General features: G+C 42.1%; 1 protein-coding gene across 2 annotated transcripts in view; it reads left to right on the forward strand.

Moving 5' to 3' along the window:
* The window catches only part of TMEM106C (transmembrane protein 106C), a 51,566-nt gene extending 32,408 nt beyond the window's left edge, over window positions 1-19,158 (forward strand). For both annotated transcript variants that reach the window (XM_073613665.1, XM_073613664.1), the window contains 5 exons: window positions 1,190-1,349; window positions 2,253-2,393; window positions 3,384-3,433; window positions 7,619-7,672; window positions 16,351-19,158. In XM_073613665.1, coding sequence (XP_073469766.1) covers window positions 1,190-1,349; window positions 2,253-2,393; window positions 3,384-3,433; window positions 7,619-7,672; window positions 16,351-16,465 — 520 coding nt within the window. In that variant the 3' untranslated portion in view covers window positions 16,466-19,158. The remainder of the gene's footprint in view (window positions 1-1,189; window positions 1,350-2,252; window positions 2,394-3,383; window positions 3,434-7,618; window positions 7,673-16,350) is intronic.
* The last annotated feature ends 3,614 nt before the right edge of the window (window positions 19,159-22,772 follow it).

The raw sequence follows: 22,772 nt of genomic DNA on the forward strand, positions 1-22,772 counted from the left end.
GCACTTTAGTAAATAAACTTTAGTAAATAAACCCCATTGTGTACTTAAAAGTGGGGTATGCCTGTATCTGGCTGAGCACTGGTTAAACCTTGTCAGAGTTTTCATTCCCCTCTGTCTTATGAGGCTACATGATCCCTGACCCAGCCTTTTTACACAGTGTGCAGGTTTACCCCCTTAGGTTCTACAGTGAGTATAACAAACATGCTTTATTGCATATACAGACTAAGTTTACTGTTGTGGGTTTAGTAACACTTCAAGTTAAAAAAAAAAAAAAAAAAAACCTGTGCTGCACTTGTTTCCCCTTGCCCCCATATACTTACCTGAGCTCAACCCCAATCCAGCGAAGTGCATGAGAGCAGTGGCTCGCCAGGCTCTGTCTCCCCTCACTGCACAGATTCATAGCTGCTGTCAGTCAAATTCTGTGACGTGGGGCCAAGGCGCCCTGTCTGTCAGTAGACTCGGACAAGGTGACAAAGGAGCAAGCCCACTCAAGTGCAGCTTCCTATGAGGGCACTCGCTGAAGAGGAGGAGCCAAGAATGCCAGCAGGGGACACGAGAAGAGGAGGATCCGGGCTGCTCTCTACAAAACCATTGCACAGAGTAGTAGGGCTGGGGAAAAAATCAATTTAAATCTTGAATCGAGTTGAGAGGTCAAATAGATTCAAGATTTAAGCAAATCGATTTTTTTTTTTTCTCACCGCGCCGGTCCCGAGGCGCTGCGGGCATGAGTTTTTAGGCGAGGCCGCGGCTTTGGCCTAGTCCACGGCTACGGCCGGACGCAGCAGACTAGGCCGAAGCCGCGGCCTCGCCCAAAAACTCATGCCTGCAGCGCCTCCAGACCGGCGCTGACACCGCGCCGGGCAAGGAGTTTTTAGGTGAGGCCGCGGCTTCGGCCTAGTCCGCGAGGCCGGACGCCGCAGACTAGGCCGAAGCCGCGGTTTCGCCTAAAAGCTCATGCCCGCAGCGCCTCGGGACCGGCGCGGTTTCCAAAGAAAAATAAAACCTCGATTCGAATCGTGAATCAAGTTTTTTTTAAGAGAATCGAAGATTTTTTTTTTTTTTTATTTTTTTTTTTTTTAGAAAATCTCCCAGCCCTACAGAGTAGGCAATTTTAATGTTTATTTTAAGAGAAAAATAGAAACCTTTAATGTTACTTTAATGTGTGTTTTTATGTATGCTTTCTCAACAGAAAACAGTATGTTTTCCTGTCGATATTTTTATGCCTCCTAACATGTGGTCTGGTGATGTTCTTTGTGTTTCCACGTACTATGGGGGTGCAGGATGGTGGCATTCGAATGGTACAAGTGTGGTTTGATAAGGAAAATGCTATTGTCAACATTGCTATGACGGTAATTACCTTCTTCCTTTTTTTTTTTTTTGTTCATAATAACCTTTGCTCTTCAGGCTGCCCATTTGCCTTTTATTCTGCTATAAATGTTAAATGGTCCTTTAGCTTCTTTCCTAGGGAGTCTCAAGCCTATGTTTGTCCTGGCGGACAGAATATGATGATAAATCCGCTCTAGCAAATCTTCAACTGAGAACCCTGTTTCTGGTGACAACTGTCTAAGAGGAGGTTTTTCCTCAATTAAGATAACATGCTCCTTTACCCGAATGTAATTTTTCCTCACTTTGAAGAGATCTACCCAATAGATGAAAATAGAAAAACACAGTGGTTTTAACCCCTCCTTACTCTATTTTGTAAAAAAAAACAAAAAACGTTTCAGCTATACAGTAGATACACTTTGTATTATAAAGTTGGTCAGAAACCTCTTGATTGAGCTTCCAAATAGCCGCCCATTGTGAACAATGAGCAGAGAGCTGCTGACTATCAATCAGCATCTCTCCGCTCTGCTCCTCCACGCTCGCTGGATCGCTGAGCTCTGGAGGGCGGGGAGCGGCCGTCTCAGCCTCTCAGAGGCTCGCATCAGTCCATGCACCTGGCGGATCCAGACTTCCATTGTTACGATGACGTGGTGCCTGGACTGATTCCTGACTACTTCGCTCTCTGCTGAAAATGGGTCACAGGAGTGCAGAACAAATTGCTCTCCCGTGACCCATGGGAGAAGCCCAGCCAAACGAGCTTAGGCTGGACTTCTCCTTTAAGACTAAGTTACTATTTGCATAAACATAATGTTAATATGATATACAGTACTAATGTTAAATGTGTATCTTCTCTTGTAAGTTTTTTTCATGTGCACTACTGTGCAGTGGCTCTCTTTTATTTATATATGCTTTTATTTTATGTATTACAGAGCACCCTGGGATTCACCAATTCCAACTTTTATTCAGTCTCTGTGGATAGCTTGATTAGCCAAGTACAGTACATGAACACAGTCATTGGAACTCAACAGCAGACCAATGTGTCTGTCATTAAGCCACGCAACGAAAAATCGGTAAATTATCTGATTGTATTTCATTACTTTTTGTTACATTTGCCATGCAGTTCTATCTCTGCATTCATATGGGCAATTGGCATACACTGCAAATTCCTGCAATTGGAATGACCATTGTGTGCAAAGAGCAGTGGCCGCTCAGCCCATACAAAGCAAAGACTGTTCATATGGCTAGCAATCACCTGCAGTTAGGATGCAGGCTACTTCCTGTTATGATCATATGTCCCTAACTGCAGGTAATTGCTGGCTTTACTAACTGCCAGGAACTGGCCTGTCGTTGCTTTGTAAGGGGTGAGCTGACGCAGCTCTTTGCATTCACCTGTCATTGCAGCCGCAGAAATCTGCATGTTCTTGCTGCTGGAATTTGCAGTGTGTGCTAATCGCCCATATGGGTGCACCCTAAAAGAGTGGATCAATGTAAAAGTGTCTATAAAAAATTAGATGACAGCATCCCGACATGCCCAAATTGGGTTACTAAGTAATGTTATGGGGTACTTCCAAATAGCTGCAAATGACAATTTTTTTCAAGGACAAAGAAACTAGCTTGGTTAGGAACCCTTGTCCATTTGCTATTATATGCCCTAATTTTATTACTTGCAGGAACTGTCGGCAGTCTCCTCACTTCTTCATTTCCTTAACATGAATGATGATACAGCAGAACATTTTTAATCAGAGAAGAAGCTAGTCCAAAATACATCAGTTGGATCTTACATGTGCATGTGACCATTCTTTGATGTGTGTATGCAGCTTATCACACGTATGATATGGAGAAATATTTTTATTTGACATAGTGCTAGTTTGAAGTTGCACGTTTTGGTTCTACACATACCATTCACTGTTTCCAGTTAAAAAGTCACTGCAAAAAAGTGCAATATTTCTTTCCTCCGGTGACCACCCTAATCTTCTGTTTAATTCTGGATTGCAAGTAATTATGCAAAGAAAACCACAGTATGCAAAGCAGTGATATGAATCATTTTGTGTATTCCTCAGGTAAATTTCACAGTGAAACTTGAGTTGGGTGGAATCCTTTCTTATTTATAGTAAGTATTATATATTCGACTACATACCAGATTTCTTATACTATCTGCCCTCTTTCGCAGGAGAGAACTGTTGTAAATAGATAGGGCTGATGGCTTACTCCATCAGATATTTATCTGAATGAAGAACAAATAATAATATTATTAAAATTCCTGTTGGAAGTTGTCTGGTTACCTAGGAGTATTTTTCCAGAATCATCTGCCAAACGTACCGAGGTTGCCTTATCTTCCCAAAATACTAGTTCCCTGGCTGTCATTATAATTCAGTGGCTTTGGCTTTGAGTCCTGACCTACAACAAATATGTAGATTAGGAATTTTTGATGTTCTTGGCTTGTCTGTTAGTTTCCAGGTCAATGTTTAGAGGAATTGCTGGATAGTTCTGGCTTCATTTTATATCTCCTGTCTCAGATAAAGGCACTTGGTCATGCAGATGGTTTCTTATAGTCTGTTATTTTTAGACCTTAATCAGCATGAGTTTGATATCCATGTTCTTGTTATTAATTGTGTGCAACAAGAAACATTATTATAAATGTTGTAGGGGACATTTATACACCCTGATAACTTCTGTACTTTACTAAAAATTGGAAAGTTTACAACTAAGTAAAGTTTTTGCATGTCAGACTTTAGTGGCCTAAACTGAACTTTGTAAGCTGTGCCCAAAAAAAGACGGGCAAAGGACTAGTCACCTGTATTACCTGTAGTCCCCCTGCAGCCCATTTTCCCCATTACTGAAGAACTATGCCTTGTACTGCGCTGTCTGTGTGGAGGAGGCTATCTTGGTAGAGGCAGGGTTGGCTTTCTCATGTAAGAAACTCCAGCAAGGAAAACAGTGAGCAGCACAGTAGTGAAGTCATCAAACCTCACTTCAGATTTCGAGACTAGCAGTTGGAGCTGTAGGCACAGACGACCAATGAAGTACACTGCTATTTTTCAGGGGGAATTTAAGACAAAGGTAGATTTTTGTTTTTCAGGGTACATTTTAAGCAAAATTAACATTTATAAATGTTCTCTTTTACATCACAGTAAATCTTGCCTTTTTGAATTCAGGTCCACCTTTAAAGTGAAGCTAAACTCTACCAATACATAGCTGTGCTCTAGCAATGTGATGTCTGCAAGGTCCCTCGCCAGTGCCACATCTTCTTCCCATTTCTTCAGGGTTTGAGTCATTGTGACATCTTGATTGGCCAGCAGGGAAATGACATAACTCCTGCATACAGGAGTTCATTCATTCCAGTGCTGAGGTGTCTTGGGAATCTACACTGAGCCCCCGCTGCCACCGCGGCAGTCTGTCAGCAGATCCTGGCCGATGCTTTATAGCTGGGACCTGCTGATTGGCTGTGTTCAACCACAGCCCAGAGCTCTGTGTTGACAATCAGGGATAAGAAACAAAGATCTTTAGTAAAAATCAGCAAACATTACACATTATTAGGCACACATATAAACCCTTGATTACCTGAGATGCTAACCCCTTCCCAGCTAGTGTCATTAGTACAGTTACAGTGTATAGTATTAGCACTGATCACTGTATTCGTATCAGTCAGTTACCACTCAGTGGTAGTTAGTGTAAGACTGTCCGCCACACTATCACGCAGTCCTATTATAAGTCGCTGATCACCACCATTGGTATTTTTTTTTTTTTATATATATACTGTATTTATCGGCGTATAACACGCACTTTTTTCCCCTTAAAATCAGGGGAAAATTGTTGGTGTGTGTTATACGCCGATCCCCGCTAATTGTGATCTATCGGCGGCGATCGCCGCTGACATTCACATAGCGTGTCGTTTTAAATATGGTGCCGCGGAGTTTGGAGGGACTCAGCGGAGCTGAACGAGCGCCGCTGAAATCACAGTGAGCCGAGATACACATAGTCGAGTGTTCTCGGCTCTTTCCGGCGCCTCTCACAGTCACGCCCAGTCCCGCCATTGGACCTGTGTTATGTCCATCATAGGGCAGGACTGTAAGCGGCGCCGGAAAGAGCCGAGAACACTCGACTATGTGTATCTCGGCTCACTGTGATTTCGGCGGCACTCGTTCAGCTCCGCCGAGTCCCTCCGAACTCCGCGGCGCCATATTTAAAACTACATGCAGCTATGTGTATGTCGGCGGCGATCTGTCCAAGCATGGACACTGGGGGCAAGGCTGCACTGACCACTGTGCCATTTTGTTTTTTACCGAAAATAATGGCTTTCTTCTGGCCACTCTGCCATAAAGCCCAACTCTATGGAACGTACGGCTTATTGTCGTCCTATGTACAGATACTCCAGTCTCTGCTGTAGAACTCTGCAGATCCTCCAGGGTTACCTTAGGTCTCTGTGCTGCTTCTCTTATTAATGCCCTCCTTGCCCAGTCCGTGAGTTTTGGTGTACGGCCGTCTCTTGGCAGGATTGCTGTTGTGCCATGTTCTTTCCATTTGGTTATGATAGATTTGATGGTGCTCCTAGGGATCATCAAAGATTTGGATATTTTTTTTTATAACCTAACCCTGACTTGTACTTAACAACATTGTCCCTTACTTGTTTGGAGATTTCCTTGGTCTTCATGGCAGTGTTTGGTTAGCGGTGTCTCTTGCTTAGGTGTTGCAGCCTCTGGGGCCTTTCAAAAAGGTGTGTATATGTAATGACAGATCGTGTGACACTTAGATTTCACACAGGTGAACATCATTTCACTAATTATGTGATTTCTGAAGGTAATTGGTTGCACCAGAGCTTTTTATGGCCTTCATAAGCACCCACCAGCCGGAGGTAAATATTGTGCTTACTGAAATTCGTAGCCCCAATCGGAGGCAAACGGCAAGCATGAGCTATCCCAAGCTGGATGGAGCTCTCATTGTGTGCACCGCTTACTCCCCACCAGTCGAGATTTATTGCTCCAATCAGAGGCAAACAGCATGTGTAGATCTTCCCAGGCTGGATGGATCCGTGCACAGCTCCCTACCTGCCAATCTGTTTCCAAAGGAGACCTAGCACTGCCAATTTAAAGCAGTGCTGTGCTACAGCAAACGGGACAAGGAAAGAAGCTCTTAGGGCTGGTTCACTCCAGCTGCGTGGAACTGGGTTGGGTGGCTATTCAAGCACAGTCCCACCATATGGACAAGGCAAAATGCCTTGTCTACTGTGTGCCCAGCTCACACCATGGTATTGCATTGGTGTGTGGGCACGATGCGCTGAAAAAAAAAGTACTGCATGCAGTACTGCGACATGTCACTGCCCATCTCTGCAGCATCTGACGTCAGCAGACACCAACTCGGCCCTACATGTTTCCGATGGGACATCTTCAGGGGCTGAGCATGTTGACAGACCACTGCACAATATAAAGGTTTAATTTCCAAATTCCAACCCCCTCCCCAAATCTCAACTGGCGGGGAGTTAGCGGTGTAAGAAATGAAAAATCCATCCTGCTTGGGACAGCTCATACATGCTATTTGTCTCTGATTGGGGCTATGAATTTTCGGTAAGCACAATATCTACCTCTGGGTGGTGAGTGTTGTACTCCTATCTCCTACAGAGATCCTTTTAATGGCTGCTTTTTCTTACTTCTGTGACATTTGTCTTTGCCACTCTTTTATGTGTTTCATGATTTATTTTTATGATGATGTATTGTGGATTGCACATATTGTTTCTTTGATATAGTTGCGTTATTTGCACTATCCATCACTTTATTATCATTTTACATTTAGGCACTGTTATTTACTCTATATCTGTTAGGATTTTGCATATATATTCCTTGTGGGTTACCTAACTACCTATTAGCGCAGATTTTGATAGTTACTTTGAGTCTACAGTATACTGTATATTAATATACAGTTGATTATATGGGCAATCTCTACAGAATTTTTGAATTTTTTTCTTACTCTTGAGATATTATGTGTTTTATTTTATGATGATGTATTTTGGGTTGCACATGGTTTCTTTTACCGTTTTTGGTTTATTTGTATGACTGTGGTAGGACATTTAGATTTTAAGCACCTCTAGGACTGGAAGTTAGGTCAGTGTCTGTGTGTTCTGTAAACAACATACAGCATTTGTGCTATATAAATGCTCATAGTATGTTTTAACTTATTATAGAATTGCGGAAACAGGTATTTTTTTAATTAATTATACTAAATGTCTAACAAAGTCTACATTTTGAGCAAAAACTATTCCTGACTGTTAGTTTTAATTGTTTTTTTTTCTTTTTCCTACCAGCAACTTCTGCACATTATCTACAGTGAAAGTGCACAACATTGTTGTTTTTGTACGGTATGTATTGCTTTATCTTTTTTTTTTTTTTTTTTTTTTTTTTTTTTTATATTACTAGGTTAATTAACAAGACACTGTCATTAATTAAAAATTTGTATAAACAAGTGTTTCACTTATGCAGTCACACTGTTCTGTTAAAAAATGCAAATTTAGATTAAAAATACTTTATTTTTGGAATATTCTCTTATCTACACTAGGAAATTGTTTATTTGGGCACTAGTGAAATGAAACATACAGGGCCTATTTATACCAATGAGATTTTCTGTGTGTTGGATTGAAGCTTAGAATACACGAGGGACAAAGATGCTCCTTATGCCACAAATGAATGCATTATATGATGCATTATCAGAGCATTGCATCCAGCTCCAGGATCAGCTGTCCACACAGGGAGAATTTTAAGAATCAGGTGGTTTACGTTTCTTTTTTTAAGTTGCCAAGAACACAGGTGCATTTAAATACATTTTTATTGTGTACTGAGCATTTGTGCAAGCTTGTGCAGTGCAATCCTTACTGCTGGAATGCTGGTCAAAGAAAGCCATTCAAAATATTTCATGCACAATTTTTTTGAGCCTTTGATTCTCGCTTGCAACATATACTTGTACAGAGATGTCTGTTTAGATCTGAAGATGTATGTAGCTTAGCAGCTGACACTTAGTACATACATGAAAGAGAACAGCCTCTAATTTCAGCTTCCCGTATTTCTCCTCAACCTAAAAGTTGTGTGCAAAAATAGACTCTTGAGGTAGTACAGCAGCTTCCTGTTTCTATCTCTGAGTCTATTTTTGCACACAACTTCTACTGGCCTACAGAAATGAAGAGAACTGTATTTCCACTGATCATATTCTTGTATGTCCATGTTTTGGGAGGTGCCCACTGAATTCTGTACATTCATTACCATAGCACATAATTTGTGCATTTACTGTGCAGCTAAATAGTGAATGTGTTTGAACTTGATTCAGCTAGCTATATATAGTTAATAGCATTGGTGCTGAACATCACAAATTAGCCACATTTCAAGATGTGTGTGTATGTTTTTAAAGGGGAAAAACAAGCTGTGCCCCCAAAAAAAGGCAGTACTAGCCACCAGTTTTGTCTGTGCTCTCCCTGCAGCTGACTTGCCCCCATTGCTCCCTTTCTGTGCCTTATTCTTCTCTGTCTCTTAATGGGAAGTGACCATCTTGATAGAGGCAAGACTTTTTGCTTCCTAATGTCAGAGCCTCCATCAAAGAGAAAAGTGAACAGCACAGCAGTGACAGCACTAAATATCACTCCAAATCTCTTGAGATTATCAGTCAGAGGCAGCAGTGCAGATATACAGTACATTATATTAACAAAAGTATTGAGGCACATGAACTTTAATGGCATCCCAGTCTTAGTCCGTAGTGTTCAATATTAACTGCTTGCCAATCACCGCATGTAGATATACGTCGATAGAATGGCACGGCTGCGCAAATGGGCGTACCTGTACGTTCCTTTTAATTTGCCGACGTGCCCTCGCCCGCCGCGAGCTCCGTGAGTAGGATAGCAGGTCCCGTGGACTAAATGTCTGCGGGGATACCCGCGATCGTCTCACGGAAAGGAAGAACGGGGAAATGCTATTGTAAACAAGCAATTTCCCCGATCTGCCTAGTGACACTGTCACTGATCACAGCTCCCTATAATCGAGAGCGGTGATCAGTGATGTGTCACACGTAGACCCTCCCCCCCCCACAGTTAGAATCACTCCCTAGGACCCACTTAACCCCTACAGCGCCACCTAGTGGTTAACCCCTTCACTGCCAGTCACATTTACACAGTAATCAATGCATTTTTAATCGCACTGATCGCTGTATAAATGTGAATGGTCCCAAAATAGTGCCAACAGTGTCCGATCTGTCCGCCATAATGTCGCAGTCACGATAAAAAACGCTGATCGCCGCCATTACTAGTTAAAAAAAAAAAATTATTAATAAAAATGCCATAAAACTATCCCCTATTTTGTAGACACTATAACTTTTGGCGCAAACCAATCAATAAATGCTTATTGCAAATTTTTTCTTTTTTTTCCCCAAAAATATGTAGAATAATATGTATCATCCTAAACTGAGGAAAAAAAATGTTTTTTTATATTTTTTTGGGGGATGTTTATTATAGCAAAAAGTAAAAAATATAGCTTTTTTTTTTCAAAATTGACGCTCTTTTTTTGTTTATAGCACAAAAAATAAAAACCGCAGAGGTGATCAAATGCCACCAAAAGAAAGCTCTCTTTGTGGGGAAAAAAAAGACATTAGTTTTGTTTGGGAACCACGTCGCACGACCGCGTAATTGTCAGTTAAAGCGATGCAGTGCCGAATCACAAAAAGTGCTGTAGTCTTTGGCAAGGCAAATGGGTGGTTAAGTTGGTCCACCCTTTGCAGCTATAACAGCTTCAACTCCTCTGGGAAGGCTGTCCACAAGTTTTAGGCTGGGTTCACACTATTGCGAATTGGATGTGATTTTTCCCCGCATGCAATTCGCATAGCAGGAGATTGTGACTGGCTCTCTATGAAGCCGGTTCACACATCTCTGCAGCGGCTCTGGTGCGAATTCCACAGGAGTCCTGTACTTCTTTTGGTCAGTTTTCAGGTCTGAATTCAGCCAAAGATTCATTCTCCAGTGTGAACCCGGCTTTAGGAGTGTGCCTATGGGAATGTTTGACCATTATTCCAGAAGCGCTTTTGTGAGGTCAGGCACTGATGTGGACGTGAAGGCCTGGCTCGCAGTCTCCGGGTTAATTCATTCCAAAGGTGTCCTATCTGGTTGAGGTCAGGACTCTGTGCAGGTCAGTCATGTTCATCCACCTCAAACTCACTCATCCATGTCTTTATGAACCTTGCTTTGTACACTGGTGCGCAGTCATGTTGGAACAGGAAAGGGCCATCCCCAAACTGTTTCCACAAGCATGGGAGCATGAAATTGTCCAAAATGTCTTGGTATGCTGATGCCTTAAGAGTTCCCTTCACTAGAACTAAGGGCCCAAGCCTAACCCCTGAAAAACAACCCCACACCATATTCTCCCTCCACCAAATGATTTGGACCAGTGCACAAAGCAAGATCCATAAAGACATGGATGAGTGAGTTTGGGGTGGAGCAACTTGACTTGAAAAGTTTAGTTCAGTCCCACTTGTGCAGTTGTAAACTTTTTTTGATTGCTTCCCTCATAGAAACGGTTACATTGATATATTTGTTGCATATTCTATCTGTGCTCTATATATCCCTCTTACTAAACGATTATTTACAGCTGTGAATAATTTAAATACTGGCTTTCTCTATATGTACTGCCTCTTGTACCTTGTTTCTGCTATGAAAGGCAGGACACTGTTTCTTTATCGTACATCACAGGACACAGAGCCATAGTATTAACTATATGGGTTATAGCCACCTTCAGGTGATGGACACTGGTATACCCAATACAGGAAGCTCACTCCCTATATAACCCCTCCTCCTACCAGGAGTACCTCAGTTTTTTTGCCAGTGTCTAAGGTGTTGGTCACGAGTGAAGATGTGCTCTGAGGAGCTCCAGGAGGGATCCTTGCTGGATTTAAATAGCCCCCACAGACTGGATCCATCCAAAGGGCCACTGAGGCCAAGGTGGATGGTTACCCGGGCCTCGTATACGAAGCACGAGGTTTTGCCTGTAATACCTCTTTGCAGGGCTGGACCCCGGGACCCAGGGCTTTGGTTATGCTTACATTACCTAAAGTTTTTCCTGGCAGGGTGCTATTACAGGTCCAAGGGAGTGGAACTCCAATAAAAAGGGACCCAGTCCTTCAAGGTTTGCTAACGCAGCCCGCCGTGATGGGTGAAGGTTGGATCTGTCTGTTAATTCAGCAGAATCCTGCGGCGGGGATAAGGTAAGGGAAGAAGCTTAGGAACTATAAAAGTCCACCTATGGTATTCTTCTTTAGGGGGAAAAGGTTGTCATGCCTTAATTCTCCACTAGAGGGAGTATGTGCACATACCTTAGACTGTTGTCTTCACTTCAGCTCAGTGTGACTCTGTTTGTGGCCACAGCAGCTTGCAGAGGGGGATTCCTCTTGAGGTAAGAGATCTGCCATGCTTTTATTCCCTCTGAAGGGACCAGGAGGGCTAGGGAATCGGCAATTGTTGTTAGCCCCCTTGCAAACCCCCCCAACCCCCCCCCCCGCGGAGGTCGCGGGTTTCGGCACCATAGGTTTTTCTCTTCCTGCTTGCATCATTAGCCTCTGCCTCTCCCCCTGCCCCCTCCTGTTTGGGTCTGCGGACCCGAAGGCCACCCAGCGGTGACGCACAGGAAAGTTTTTTGAAAATCAAATGAAAGGCGGGGGACGGGTTGATGGAGGGGGCAGGGCCTAGGTGCGGCGCCGTGTGTAGAACAGAGCGTCCAGGAGGACACACGGCGCAAGCGCAGGCTTAAGAGGTCAACTGGAGCAGTCTCTCCTCGGCTGATATCGAGGAGAAGCAAGCCTGGCTAATCTCGGGACACAGGTGTGGTGGGGCACGTAAGGGCTGCAAAGGGCATTCCTAATATGGAAAGGACATTTTTTCCAATGCTAGGCTGAACTTGTATAGCGGCATTATACTGTCAGACTATGTTCAGCGATTAGTGCATTTAAATAGTGCCTCTGCTTTTGTGCTTAGGCCTATGCATACCAAAAAAGACCAAAAAGGTACCAAAGATTTCACCCCAGGCGCTTGGAACTCCAGTCATGCCTCCACACTGTCATTCTTGCCTGAAATACCAGATATGGCAAGCCAGGGTGAGTCATTGGAACAAATTGGTGGTGCAGCTGCTTCTCACATCTCAGGCCCTGTATATGTGACTGAAGATGCCTTTTCCTTCGCCTTGCTGGGCCTAGAGGGAAGAGTAGCGGCTTTAATTGCATCCTCCATCCAAAGGGATAGGAAGCGTAATAGATTTCCCCCCCACCTTAGACCCTATACCAAGTGAACAGTGGGTACAGGATGAGGTGTTACCACCCTCAGGTGATCAGGAAGAAAGACAAACCGATTACTCCTCTGCAGAGGAAACAAAGGTAGATGAACCCTTTTCAGCCTCGCAATCTGAGAAGTTGCTGGTACAATCTCTTACGGAGATTCGTTCTACTTTCATGCTACCCCTAACAGAGTCTGCTGAAAGTTTGGTTTCTTCCTTGGGTTCCCTAAAACCTTCACAGCCTTTGGATGTGTTTCCTGTCCATGCATTACTAGAAAAGCTTATTTATGCTAAATGGGATCACCCGGATAAGCATTTTCTCCCTCCAAAGAGATTCTCAGTTCTCTATCCCATGGAGGAGAAATTCACCAAAAAATGAAATGTACCAGCAGTTGACTCTGCGATTTCCAGTGTGAATAAAAGTCTCTAACTTGTCCAGTAGACAATGCACAAATGCTTAAGGATCTAACAGATAAAAGGTTGGAATTCCTGTTAAAGTCCTCTTTTTCTTTGGCAGGTACTGTTACCCTGCAGTCGCTGTAATAGGCATCTGTCAATCTCTAAAGGACTAATTTAGACAGGCCCTTAAAGAGGTTCCTGTACAGCAAGCCCGGGATTTGGCCAAACTACCAAGAGCATTATGTTTTGCCATAGACACCATTAAAGATTCTATTCATCAGGCGCCCCGCATTGCGCTTGTGCTAGACACATGCGTAGAATCCTATGGTTAAAAAATTTGTCAGCCGAAGCACCATGCAAAAAACTCCTGACTGGTTTTCCTTTTCATGGGGATCGGCTATTTGGAGATGATTTGGACAAATACATCCAAACGATTTCCAGTCGAAAAGGTACTCTTCCCAGTCAAAAGAAAGAATAAACACCCTTCATTTAAGCAGACTCTTTCTCCTACACCAGGGGCATCCGCCTCTAGGCAGTGGCGACGGCCTCAGCCGTCAGACTCTAGAGAAAAACCTCAGGGTCAGGCCCAGGCTCAATAGAAGTCCTGGGGCTGGAAACCTACAAAGCAGAATTCTAAAGCCTCGTTATGAAGAGCCCCCCCCCTCGCCATCTCGTTTTCTGAGGTCAAACGTTCCCAAAGATTTAGGGAAAAGACCATCTCTGGTTCGGGCACTAGACTGATTAATGGCTCAGGGGGTGATCATACAAATCCCCACAGAAGAGCAAGGTTTGGGGTTTTATTCAAACCTCTTTACGGTACCATTCTGAATGGAGATGTCAGACCCATTATAGATCTAAAAAATCTAAATCAGTTCCTGAAGATCCGCTCCTTTCGTATGGAGTCAATCAGGTCAGTGGTTTCTATCCTACAAGGAGGATAACTGCTGGCATCTATCAACATCAGGAATGCATATCTGCATGTTCCTATATTTCCCGCTCACCAAAGGTATCTGCGGTTCGAGGTAGAACAGCAGCATTTCCAGTTTGTAGCCTTGCCCTTCGGGCTAGCGACAGCACCCCGGGTGTTTACAAAAGTTCTGGCCCCACCTCTAGCCAGGTTAAGGGCAAAGGGGATAACAGTCTTGGCGTACCTAGACTGGCCCAGCCGATGCCTCTTACGGAGAAACGCAGCGTCGGGTGGAGCTTGAGGACCTGACGTCACCACGTACCAGCTGACTGGCCTCCGCCGCAGCTGTGTTTTTCATTTGCTACAGCTTTTGCTCTGCTTTTTATGATGTCAGTTGTCCATCGTATGGAAATAAAAGGATTGTAACCTGCTGCACTATGAAGCGCCTTCTTTCCTCTCTCTAATGCTTCTATGCCACAAGCGGTCCCAAAAGGAGAATATTGCTGGCTGCTATACAGTGTTTTGAACTGTCTTAGGACGAGGAAGTCTTGTTGAAGTTCTGAATCGGCTGTTCCTGATTGAAGGTTTAATAGTCCTGAGCCCTAAAGATCTCTGTACCTACGTATCTAGTAAGCAGCCCCTTTTTACTTTTGCTTGACGTATGAAGATATGTGATGAGGATAACATCGCCCTGATAAAACTGAAGGACTTGCTTTCAAAGAAGCCTCAGATTGTTTGAGTGTTATCTTCAAAGGACGCTACTTAGTCACTTGAGGAATTCTATACTATACTGAATTCATATATCTATATATTTATGTATAGGGTTTTTTAACTTGATTCACTTCATATTCAGCCTATAGGCAAGATTTCACAGGAGATTTTCAGTGTTTTTTTTATATTATTTTGGGTAGCGCACCTAGTTCCATTTTTATTTTGTCTAAAATTTTATGTTCAAGGTTTTTTTAGGTTGCAGCACCTTTAGTCACGTTACTAATCATTGGCACTTTACTTATTGTTAGGGGTTAGCGTGGATTGTCCACGTTACACATAGAGATGAAGTTGGCCTTGAGTACTATTAAGGGCCAAGTCTCAGCTTTATCGGTCTTATTTCAAAGACCTCTTGCTTCACATTCTTTAATCCGGGGTTTTATGCAAGGAGTGATACGGCTTAATCCACCAGTTAGACCACCATGGAACCCTTGGGACTTGAACTTAGTTTTGTCAGTGTTACAAAAACAGCCATTTGAACCGATACGGCATATTCCCTTAGTCCTTCTGACAAAGAAGTTGGTGTTCTTGGCTGCTACATACTCAGCAAGGAGGGTTTCGGAATTGGCTGCTCTTTCTTGTAAAGAGCCATACTTGATTATTCACGAGGACAGAGTGGTATTGCGCCCTCGTTCAGGTTTTCTGCCAAAAGTGGTCTCAGGTTTTCACCTGAACCAAGATATTGTCCTGCCATTGTTTTTTTCCAAAACCATGTTCCAGGGAAGAGAAGTCACTACATTGTCTTGATGTGGTGAGAGCGGATCCAGAAGACTGATGACTTATATATACTGCCAGAAGGTCCTAAGAAAGGACAGGCAACGTCGAAATCCACTGTCGCTAAGTGGATTCTGCAAGTTATAATTCAGGCTTACGATTTAAGGGGTAAGATTCCACCTTTTTACGTCAAAGCGCACACTACCAGGGTGATTAGTGTTTCTTGGGCAGTGCATCACCAGGTCTCCATGGCTCAGATCTGTAAGGCCGCAACTTGGTCTTCAGTATATACATTCTGCAAGTTTTATCAGGTGGATGTAAAAAGGCATAAGGATATCCCCTTTGTGCGCAGTGTGCTACAGGCAGCAGTATAGATCCTCAAGTCTGGGGGTGCCCTATGGGTTGTCTCCCTACCCTCTAATAGCATTGCTATGGGACGTCCCATATAGTTAATACTATGGCTCTGGATAGGATTTTTTTAAACAGCTTACCTGTAAAATCCTTTTCTTGGAGTACATCACGGGACACGGAGGTCCCCCCTCTCTTTCTGGGGTTTAAGTATATTGCTTTGCTACAAAAACTGAGGTACTCCTGGTAGGAGGAGGGGTTATATAAGGAGTGAACTTTCTGTATTGGGTATGCCAGTGTTCAGCTCCTGAAGGTAGCTATAACCCATATAGTTAATACTATGGCTCTGTGTCCCGTGATGTACGCCAAGAAAAGGATTTTACAGGTAAGCCGTTTTAAAAATCCTATTTTTTCCATACAAGTCATGGGTTCAGATTAAGAAAAATGCAAGAAAATCTCATTAAAAAACTTGTATATTTCCAGCAGTGGCAAAGTAATTTAAACACCTGGATATTATTGTGGGGCTAATAAGACTGGGAAATCTTGCATGCCATGGTTTGTTTTTAAGTTTGTTACTTGGAAAATAACTCATTCTATTTTCCCTTCTAGAACGTCTGTGAAATTTTCCTACATTGGACACACATCCCAGAGCTCTTTGGAGACATACCAGTATATTGACTGTGGAGCAAACTCAACTCTACTAGTTGACCACCATGCATTATAAACTTTAATGAGACAATGTGTTAACATCATCCACATCACTTACCTACCATTGTGATTTCCCTGCAGAGAGCATTAACCTTATACCACTGTGGAGGCCGGAGTGCATGTTTACATTAAAAAGTACTGCACTGTGCACAGACGGTTTCTTCTAATTGTACAGCTTGTGCTTAACCACTCTGTAACTTGGTACATATTTTATAAAGGAATGTTGGCAATACTTTTATGCAGGAAAGCACAAAATGGCATTATGTTTAGTTGTACTTTATAGGCTTTTTTGGATTTTAAGTTAAAATATACACACTAGTTTAAAACTCATTTCACCCTTCCTGGGGGAACACTTGTGTACATAACGAACTTATAGTTGAAGATACTTCTACCTTATGTTTTAGATTTTTACTGGAACTAGAAGGAATAGTGTGTGATTCTCCAACTAGTTGCCCTATTTATTAAGGATATGTGCATTAAAAATCTACTTTGACTCACTGATAATCCAGGACTTTTCACCATTTTAATCTGTTTTGCCATCATTTATCACAGTTATCTCAGACTGCCTTGGGTTTTCAGAGGCTTGATTCACATTGTTTTCTTCAAGAATAAAAGTGGTGTTTATGTTTTTTGTTTTTTCATCCAGAACCATTTGCAAGTATAGAATATGCAGGAGTGTTTATAAAAACAGGAGCAAATAATAGCAATTGGTCAGCTGTCTTAATTTCTGTGTACTATACATCAGTGACAATTTATGTGTACCCAAACTCAAATATTGCAATAAATTCACAAGCACATCTGTTTTTTTTTTTTTTTTTTTTTTTTTTTTTTTTTAGCAAGAAGTAGAACTAGTGAACTGATAATGCTATGCAGCAAACAATATACCAGGCTTAAACCTGCCATGAGAACCGTTGCTGACCCCAATCCTTTTGTAAATACAAATACCTTTTGTAAATTTCAGGTAGATACAAAGTTTTTACTTCACCAGCTGTATGATTGCTCTGGGTCACCAACTCATTGTTAAAACCAGAGACAGCAAGGCAACTAGCACTTTCAGAAGGGGGTAAGCTATAGCACCCCATATATTCCTTTTGGGACTGGTATCCCCTAGAGTTTTGCAAAATCCAGTGCAACCAGACTCTGCAAGCTGCTTACATTCATTTGTGATCAGGACTGCCCACAATTAAAGTGTTGCTAAACCCAGTACCCTGCATTCACTATATCTGGTCTCCCACAGAAAATGGAAATGCAATCATTTTAGTAAATATAAACTGCTAAATCCATTTTCTCATCAGCAGTATATAGCAGTCTTGTCACTTCTATCAGTGCCTCGTTAAAGCTTGTAGGAGGGGCTTTCATACTGCAGTCTCCCTGTCTGGACAGTGCTGATTGGCCCTGTGCTGATTACATGCACTCTCCCAAAAAAAAACTCTTTAGTAGTATACACCAAACTGAGCATGTGCAGCCTGACTCCAGAATCTTATCCGGAAATATTATGGGGACAATGCACGAAGAGGAGGGACTGTGCATACAGGATCAAACAGCAATGCATAGGATTAACCCCTTAGGTTCCACAGTGAATATAACAAGCATGCTTTACTGCATATACAGACTGATTTTACTGTTTTGGGTTTAGTAACACTTTAATTATTGGATCCTGGGCTTTGCCACTGCACTCTCTTTAGCTGTCTGAAAAAGAGAGAAAACTTTGAACACCCAGCATGCCCATTCACATCACTCTGCATTTGATGTTCTTAGATCACCTGGCTTGTTGCAGTGCAGTTAAATGTAAATAAAAAATGGAAGTGCTGTGCAGTTTGCTTTGCCCCCCCATCATATCCCTTTTAAAGCTTGACTGGCATTTCCATTTAAGATGTGACTTTAAAGAGGTTGTAAACCCCAGAAAAGAAAAAAAACCCTGCAAGACAAAGGCATAATGAGCTAATATACATTGTATACTAACACATTATGAAATACCTTAGAACTATTGCAGCAGGCCCTGCACACCTCTGACACGACTGACATCTTCGTCAGAGTTTTTTTCTGGGTTCATAGCTCCGGCGCTGTGATTGGCTGGAGCTACGATGACGTCACTCCCACTGGGAGCTGCTGTTGATGGCACGGGGCTTGGAAGGAATGACACCGGTTGGCCGTTCCTTCTGAGCGCATGCGCCAGTGATGTCGCTGGCTGCATGCAATGTAAATATCTCCTAAACTGTACAGGTTTAGGAGATATCTTCACTATCTATAGGTAAGCCCTATTATAGGATTCCCTATAGGTACATGTCAGCAGAGGAAGTTTACTTCCTCTTTAAAGGAAACTTATCCTACCATACTTATCCTCTGGTTTTAGTATTTTGAGGGTCTTCAATCATGAGCAATTGTGTATTGTGTGAAGTCTAAAAAAGAAGTCAGAACTTTTGATTTGTATAGTTCTGGGTCAGTGACTTAAAAAATATTGAAGCCATTGGATCAGCATGCAGCCAGGCCACCTACATTTTCCCAAGGAGCTTTGCAATTGCATTGTATTTGTGTTTTTCTCATGACAGGTTTCTTTTATTAAGTCAGTAATGTGTGGTGATCCATAGTTACACTAAAACTTAATCTTCCAGCAGTTTAGCATAGACAGGTCAGTAAAAGGATGTTTTCTGATTGTGTTCCCTTTTTACATTGTTCTTTCTCTTAAAAAAATAAAGGTTTTTATGTTCAGTGGTTGTGTCTTTTCTGGAATGTCTGGTTTTGCTAAGTTTGACAGTATTTGGGACTCAATTTCATACACATTGAGCAGAGGGTTGAGTGTATCTTTGGGTGAAGTGTGTTTCATTTAGTAACAGAAAGGAAAGTAAGTCACGTGCCATTTAGAGCTATCTTTTTGGCTTGGTGATGGACGTTTTTTTTTTTTAGCAAATACTAATGAATATCATTATGCCAGAGAGCCCTGTATTTCAATGTACTTTTCGCCTGTACACTAAAGAGTATTTCGTTCCTATAATTGTGTAATTTTAAAGTTGTCAAGAAATATGATAACTTCTATTAATAAAAAATACTGTTATTTTTTTATCAGCAAAGTGTATCAATTCCAAAAAGGACAAGATAGGAGATATTAAAAGTATTTTATATAGATGTGTAAATGAAAGTAGAAAAATTGTAACCACTTGCCGACTGCCTGGGAATGTACGTCATTCATATTTTACATTAAATACCAGGGTTATGGCTGCAGCTAGATGCCAAAACCCCAGTATCGTTTATCCCCTTAGGTGGCTGGCTTTCTGATAAAAGTGATTCCAGTGGCGGGATCACTTTTAGAAGAAGTAGGATAGGTGCCCCCACAACTTCAGTCGTTTCTGGGTTTACCGGAGCCATCGGTAATGTCTGGGAGTGATCTGATGCCTGGACAGAAAGCTGAGTGAGGGCAAGATTGCCCCTACTTGGCTCTATGCCCATGGACGACCGGAGTAACCTCTGACGTCACTTCCAGTTCTCGGCATAAACATAGGTTTTTGGGTTTTTTTTCCTAACCACTTGCAGACTGCCCACCGTAGATATACTGTGGCAGGGTGGCTGCTCTGCACCAGATCACATACCTAGTATGTGATCTGACACTTCGGTGTCTGGTGTGGGCATTCAGCCCGCGACCCGCTCCCGCTGTGATCACACACAGCGGAAGCCCAACGGTGGGTAGTGCGGACTCAATGTCCACCATCACCTGCCGATTACACAGATAGAATTACAATCTGCCTATGTAAACAATGCAGATTGTCATTCTGTCAGAAGGGAAGGAATTGATTCTGTGTGCCTGCTAAGCAGGCACACAGGTCTTTGCCTTCCCCTAGTCAAAGCACCTCCCCCACAGTTAGTAAGCACAACCTAGGCACACAGTCAACCCTTTGATCGCCCCTGATGTTAACACCTTCTTGGCCAGTACAGTGACAGTGCATATTTTTAGCACTGATCACTGTATTAAGTGTCACTGGCCCCCAAAAAGTGTCAGGTGTCCAATTTGTCCACCACTATATCGCAGTCCCGCTATAAGTCGCTGCCATTACTAGTAAAAAATAAATACAAATATCCCATAGATTGGTTTGTGCAAAAGTTATAGCATCTACAATCAATATACGCTTATTGGGATGCCATGCTTCTTTCTAATACAAGGGTTGTTTATATTCCTGTGTTAAATAAATTGTAGCGCTAAAAAACATGTGTCATAAGAACAGAATGTCTCTGTAATCATAGACGAGTGTCCCAATAGTGACGTGTAGTCAACAAAACACGATGATCCGCAATGGATAAATAAACGGTGTAACAGTCCCTTCGGTTTCCCAAATCTCAGTTCAGATGTCATCAAACTCATAAAAAGATGGGGTACGCTTACCGGAACTGTTGGATTCTACTGCCATAAGCATAAAATCAATCGAGCTGTGTGCCGCCCTGGGCAAGTGGGTGTGATGGTTGGAGGCCGATGGTACCTCTATGAGGCCTGGATGTCACCTCTGGATACACGGGAAATGGATGGAGACCTGGTTCCAAGGTTGATGATATTTTCTCAATTCCCGAAAGTATATAGAAAAGAAAAGGGGTGCCTCCACATGGTGTAAATCTGGGTAATTTACTTACTAAAAAAACACTATACATAAAAGTGATCATACAATAGTAAAATGGCAGTGTATTGGGTATAAAAACCGCCCGGTTTTTATACCCAGTACACTGCCATTTTACTCGATTGATTCTATGCTTATGGCAGTAGAATCCAACAGTTCCGGTAAGCGTACCCCATCTTTTTATGAGTTTGATGACATCTGAACTGAGATTTGGGAAACTGAAGGGACTGTTACACCGTTTATTTATCCATTGCGGATCATCGTGTTTTGTTGACTACACGTCACTATTGGGACACTCGTCTATGATTACAGAGACATTCTGTTCTTATGACACATGTTTTTTAGCGCTACAATTTATTTAACACAAGTACACATTTTAGTCACATGGTTTGTAGCAGCTTATGTTTTTCTTTTCAGGTAGCGCATTAATCATTCCTTTTTTCACATGTTTATATTCCTTGTAATAGGAATAAAAGTAAAAAATAAAATAAAGGGACAGTGCAAAAATAAAAAGTAAAATAAATGAGAAAAAAAAAAAAAAAATATATATATATATATATATATATATAATTCTTAGACCTCCTCTAACTAAACAGGTAACCTGTAAAAATTCTTAAAACTTTGCCTATCAAGATTTGTAAGTACCGTAGTTTGGCACCATTCCACAAGCGCACGCAGTTATAAACCATGACATGTTAGGTATTTATTCACTCGGCATAACATCATCTTTCATGTTATACAAAAAAATGTGTGTGTGTGTGTATATATAATATAATTTGTTTTAATTAATTGAAGTGTATTGTTTCCCCCAAAAATTACGTTCTAGTTCTAGGTAATTCTCTAGCAAAAAATACTGATTTTAACTTGTAAGCAATAAATGTCAGAAAAAGGCCTGGTCAGCAAGAGGTTAAATGCTTTGAACTGGCATAAGGGGATAATTTGGGGGGTATTTGTACTGTCCTGTCATTTTAGGGCCTCAAGAAATGAGATTGAATATGCTTTTTAAGCATTGTCTGGAGCAAGGATCCTTGCCAGCATCCATAGTGGAAGCTTATATGGTCCTCCTCCTGAAGCCTGGCAAGGACCCATTAGAGTGCTCTTCGTATCGCCCTATAGTGTTACTTAATATGGATTTGAAGATTCTTGCTAAGGTGCTAGCATCGAGGTTGGCCAGGGTTATTGATACTCTGGTGAACATTGATCAGATTTCATTCCTGGCAAATCAACCAACACGAATTTACGGAGATTATTCACACACACTGATGCCCCGTACACACGGTCGGATTTTCTGATGGAAAATGTCCGATCGGAGCGTGTTGTCGGAAATTCCGACCGTGTGTGGGCTCCATCGGACATTTTCCCTCGGATTTTCCGACACACAAAGTTGGAGAGCAGGAGATAAAATTTTCCGACAACAAAATCCGATCGCGTCAATAACGACTGTGTGTGGCCTGTTCCGACGCACAGAGTGCCACGCATGCTCAGAAGAAATTCTGGCACGGAACAGCTCGTTCTGGTAAACTTAGCGTTCGCAATGGATACAGCACTTTCGTCACGCTGCAATGTCAAAAATGGTTTAATACAGCGCACTCTCTTCTTCTTTATAATGTGCAAAGAATTAAGTAGTTTTTCTGCTCATAGTCACACTCACTTCTCACAAAGTTTTTTTTTTTGTTTTTTTATTGGGATTCCCTGAATATATTGTTAGTTGTCACATCTGACAGA

The sequence above is a fragment of the Aquarana catesbeiana genome, linkage group LG02, assembly GCF_042186555.1.
Source record: "Aquarana catesbeiana isolate 2022-GZ linkage group LG02, ASM4218655v1, whole genome shotgun sequence".
Taxonomy (NCBI): Eukaryota; Metazoa; Chordata; class Amphibia; order Anura; family Ranidae; genus Aquarana; species Aquarana catesbeiana.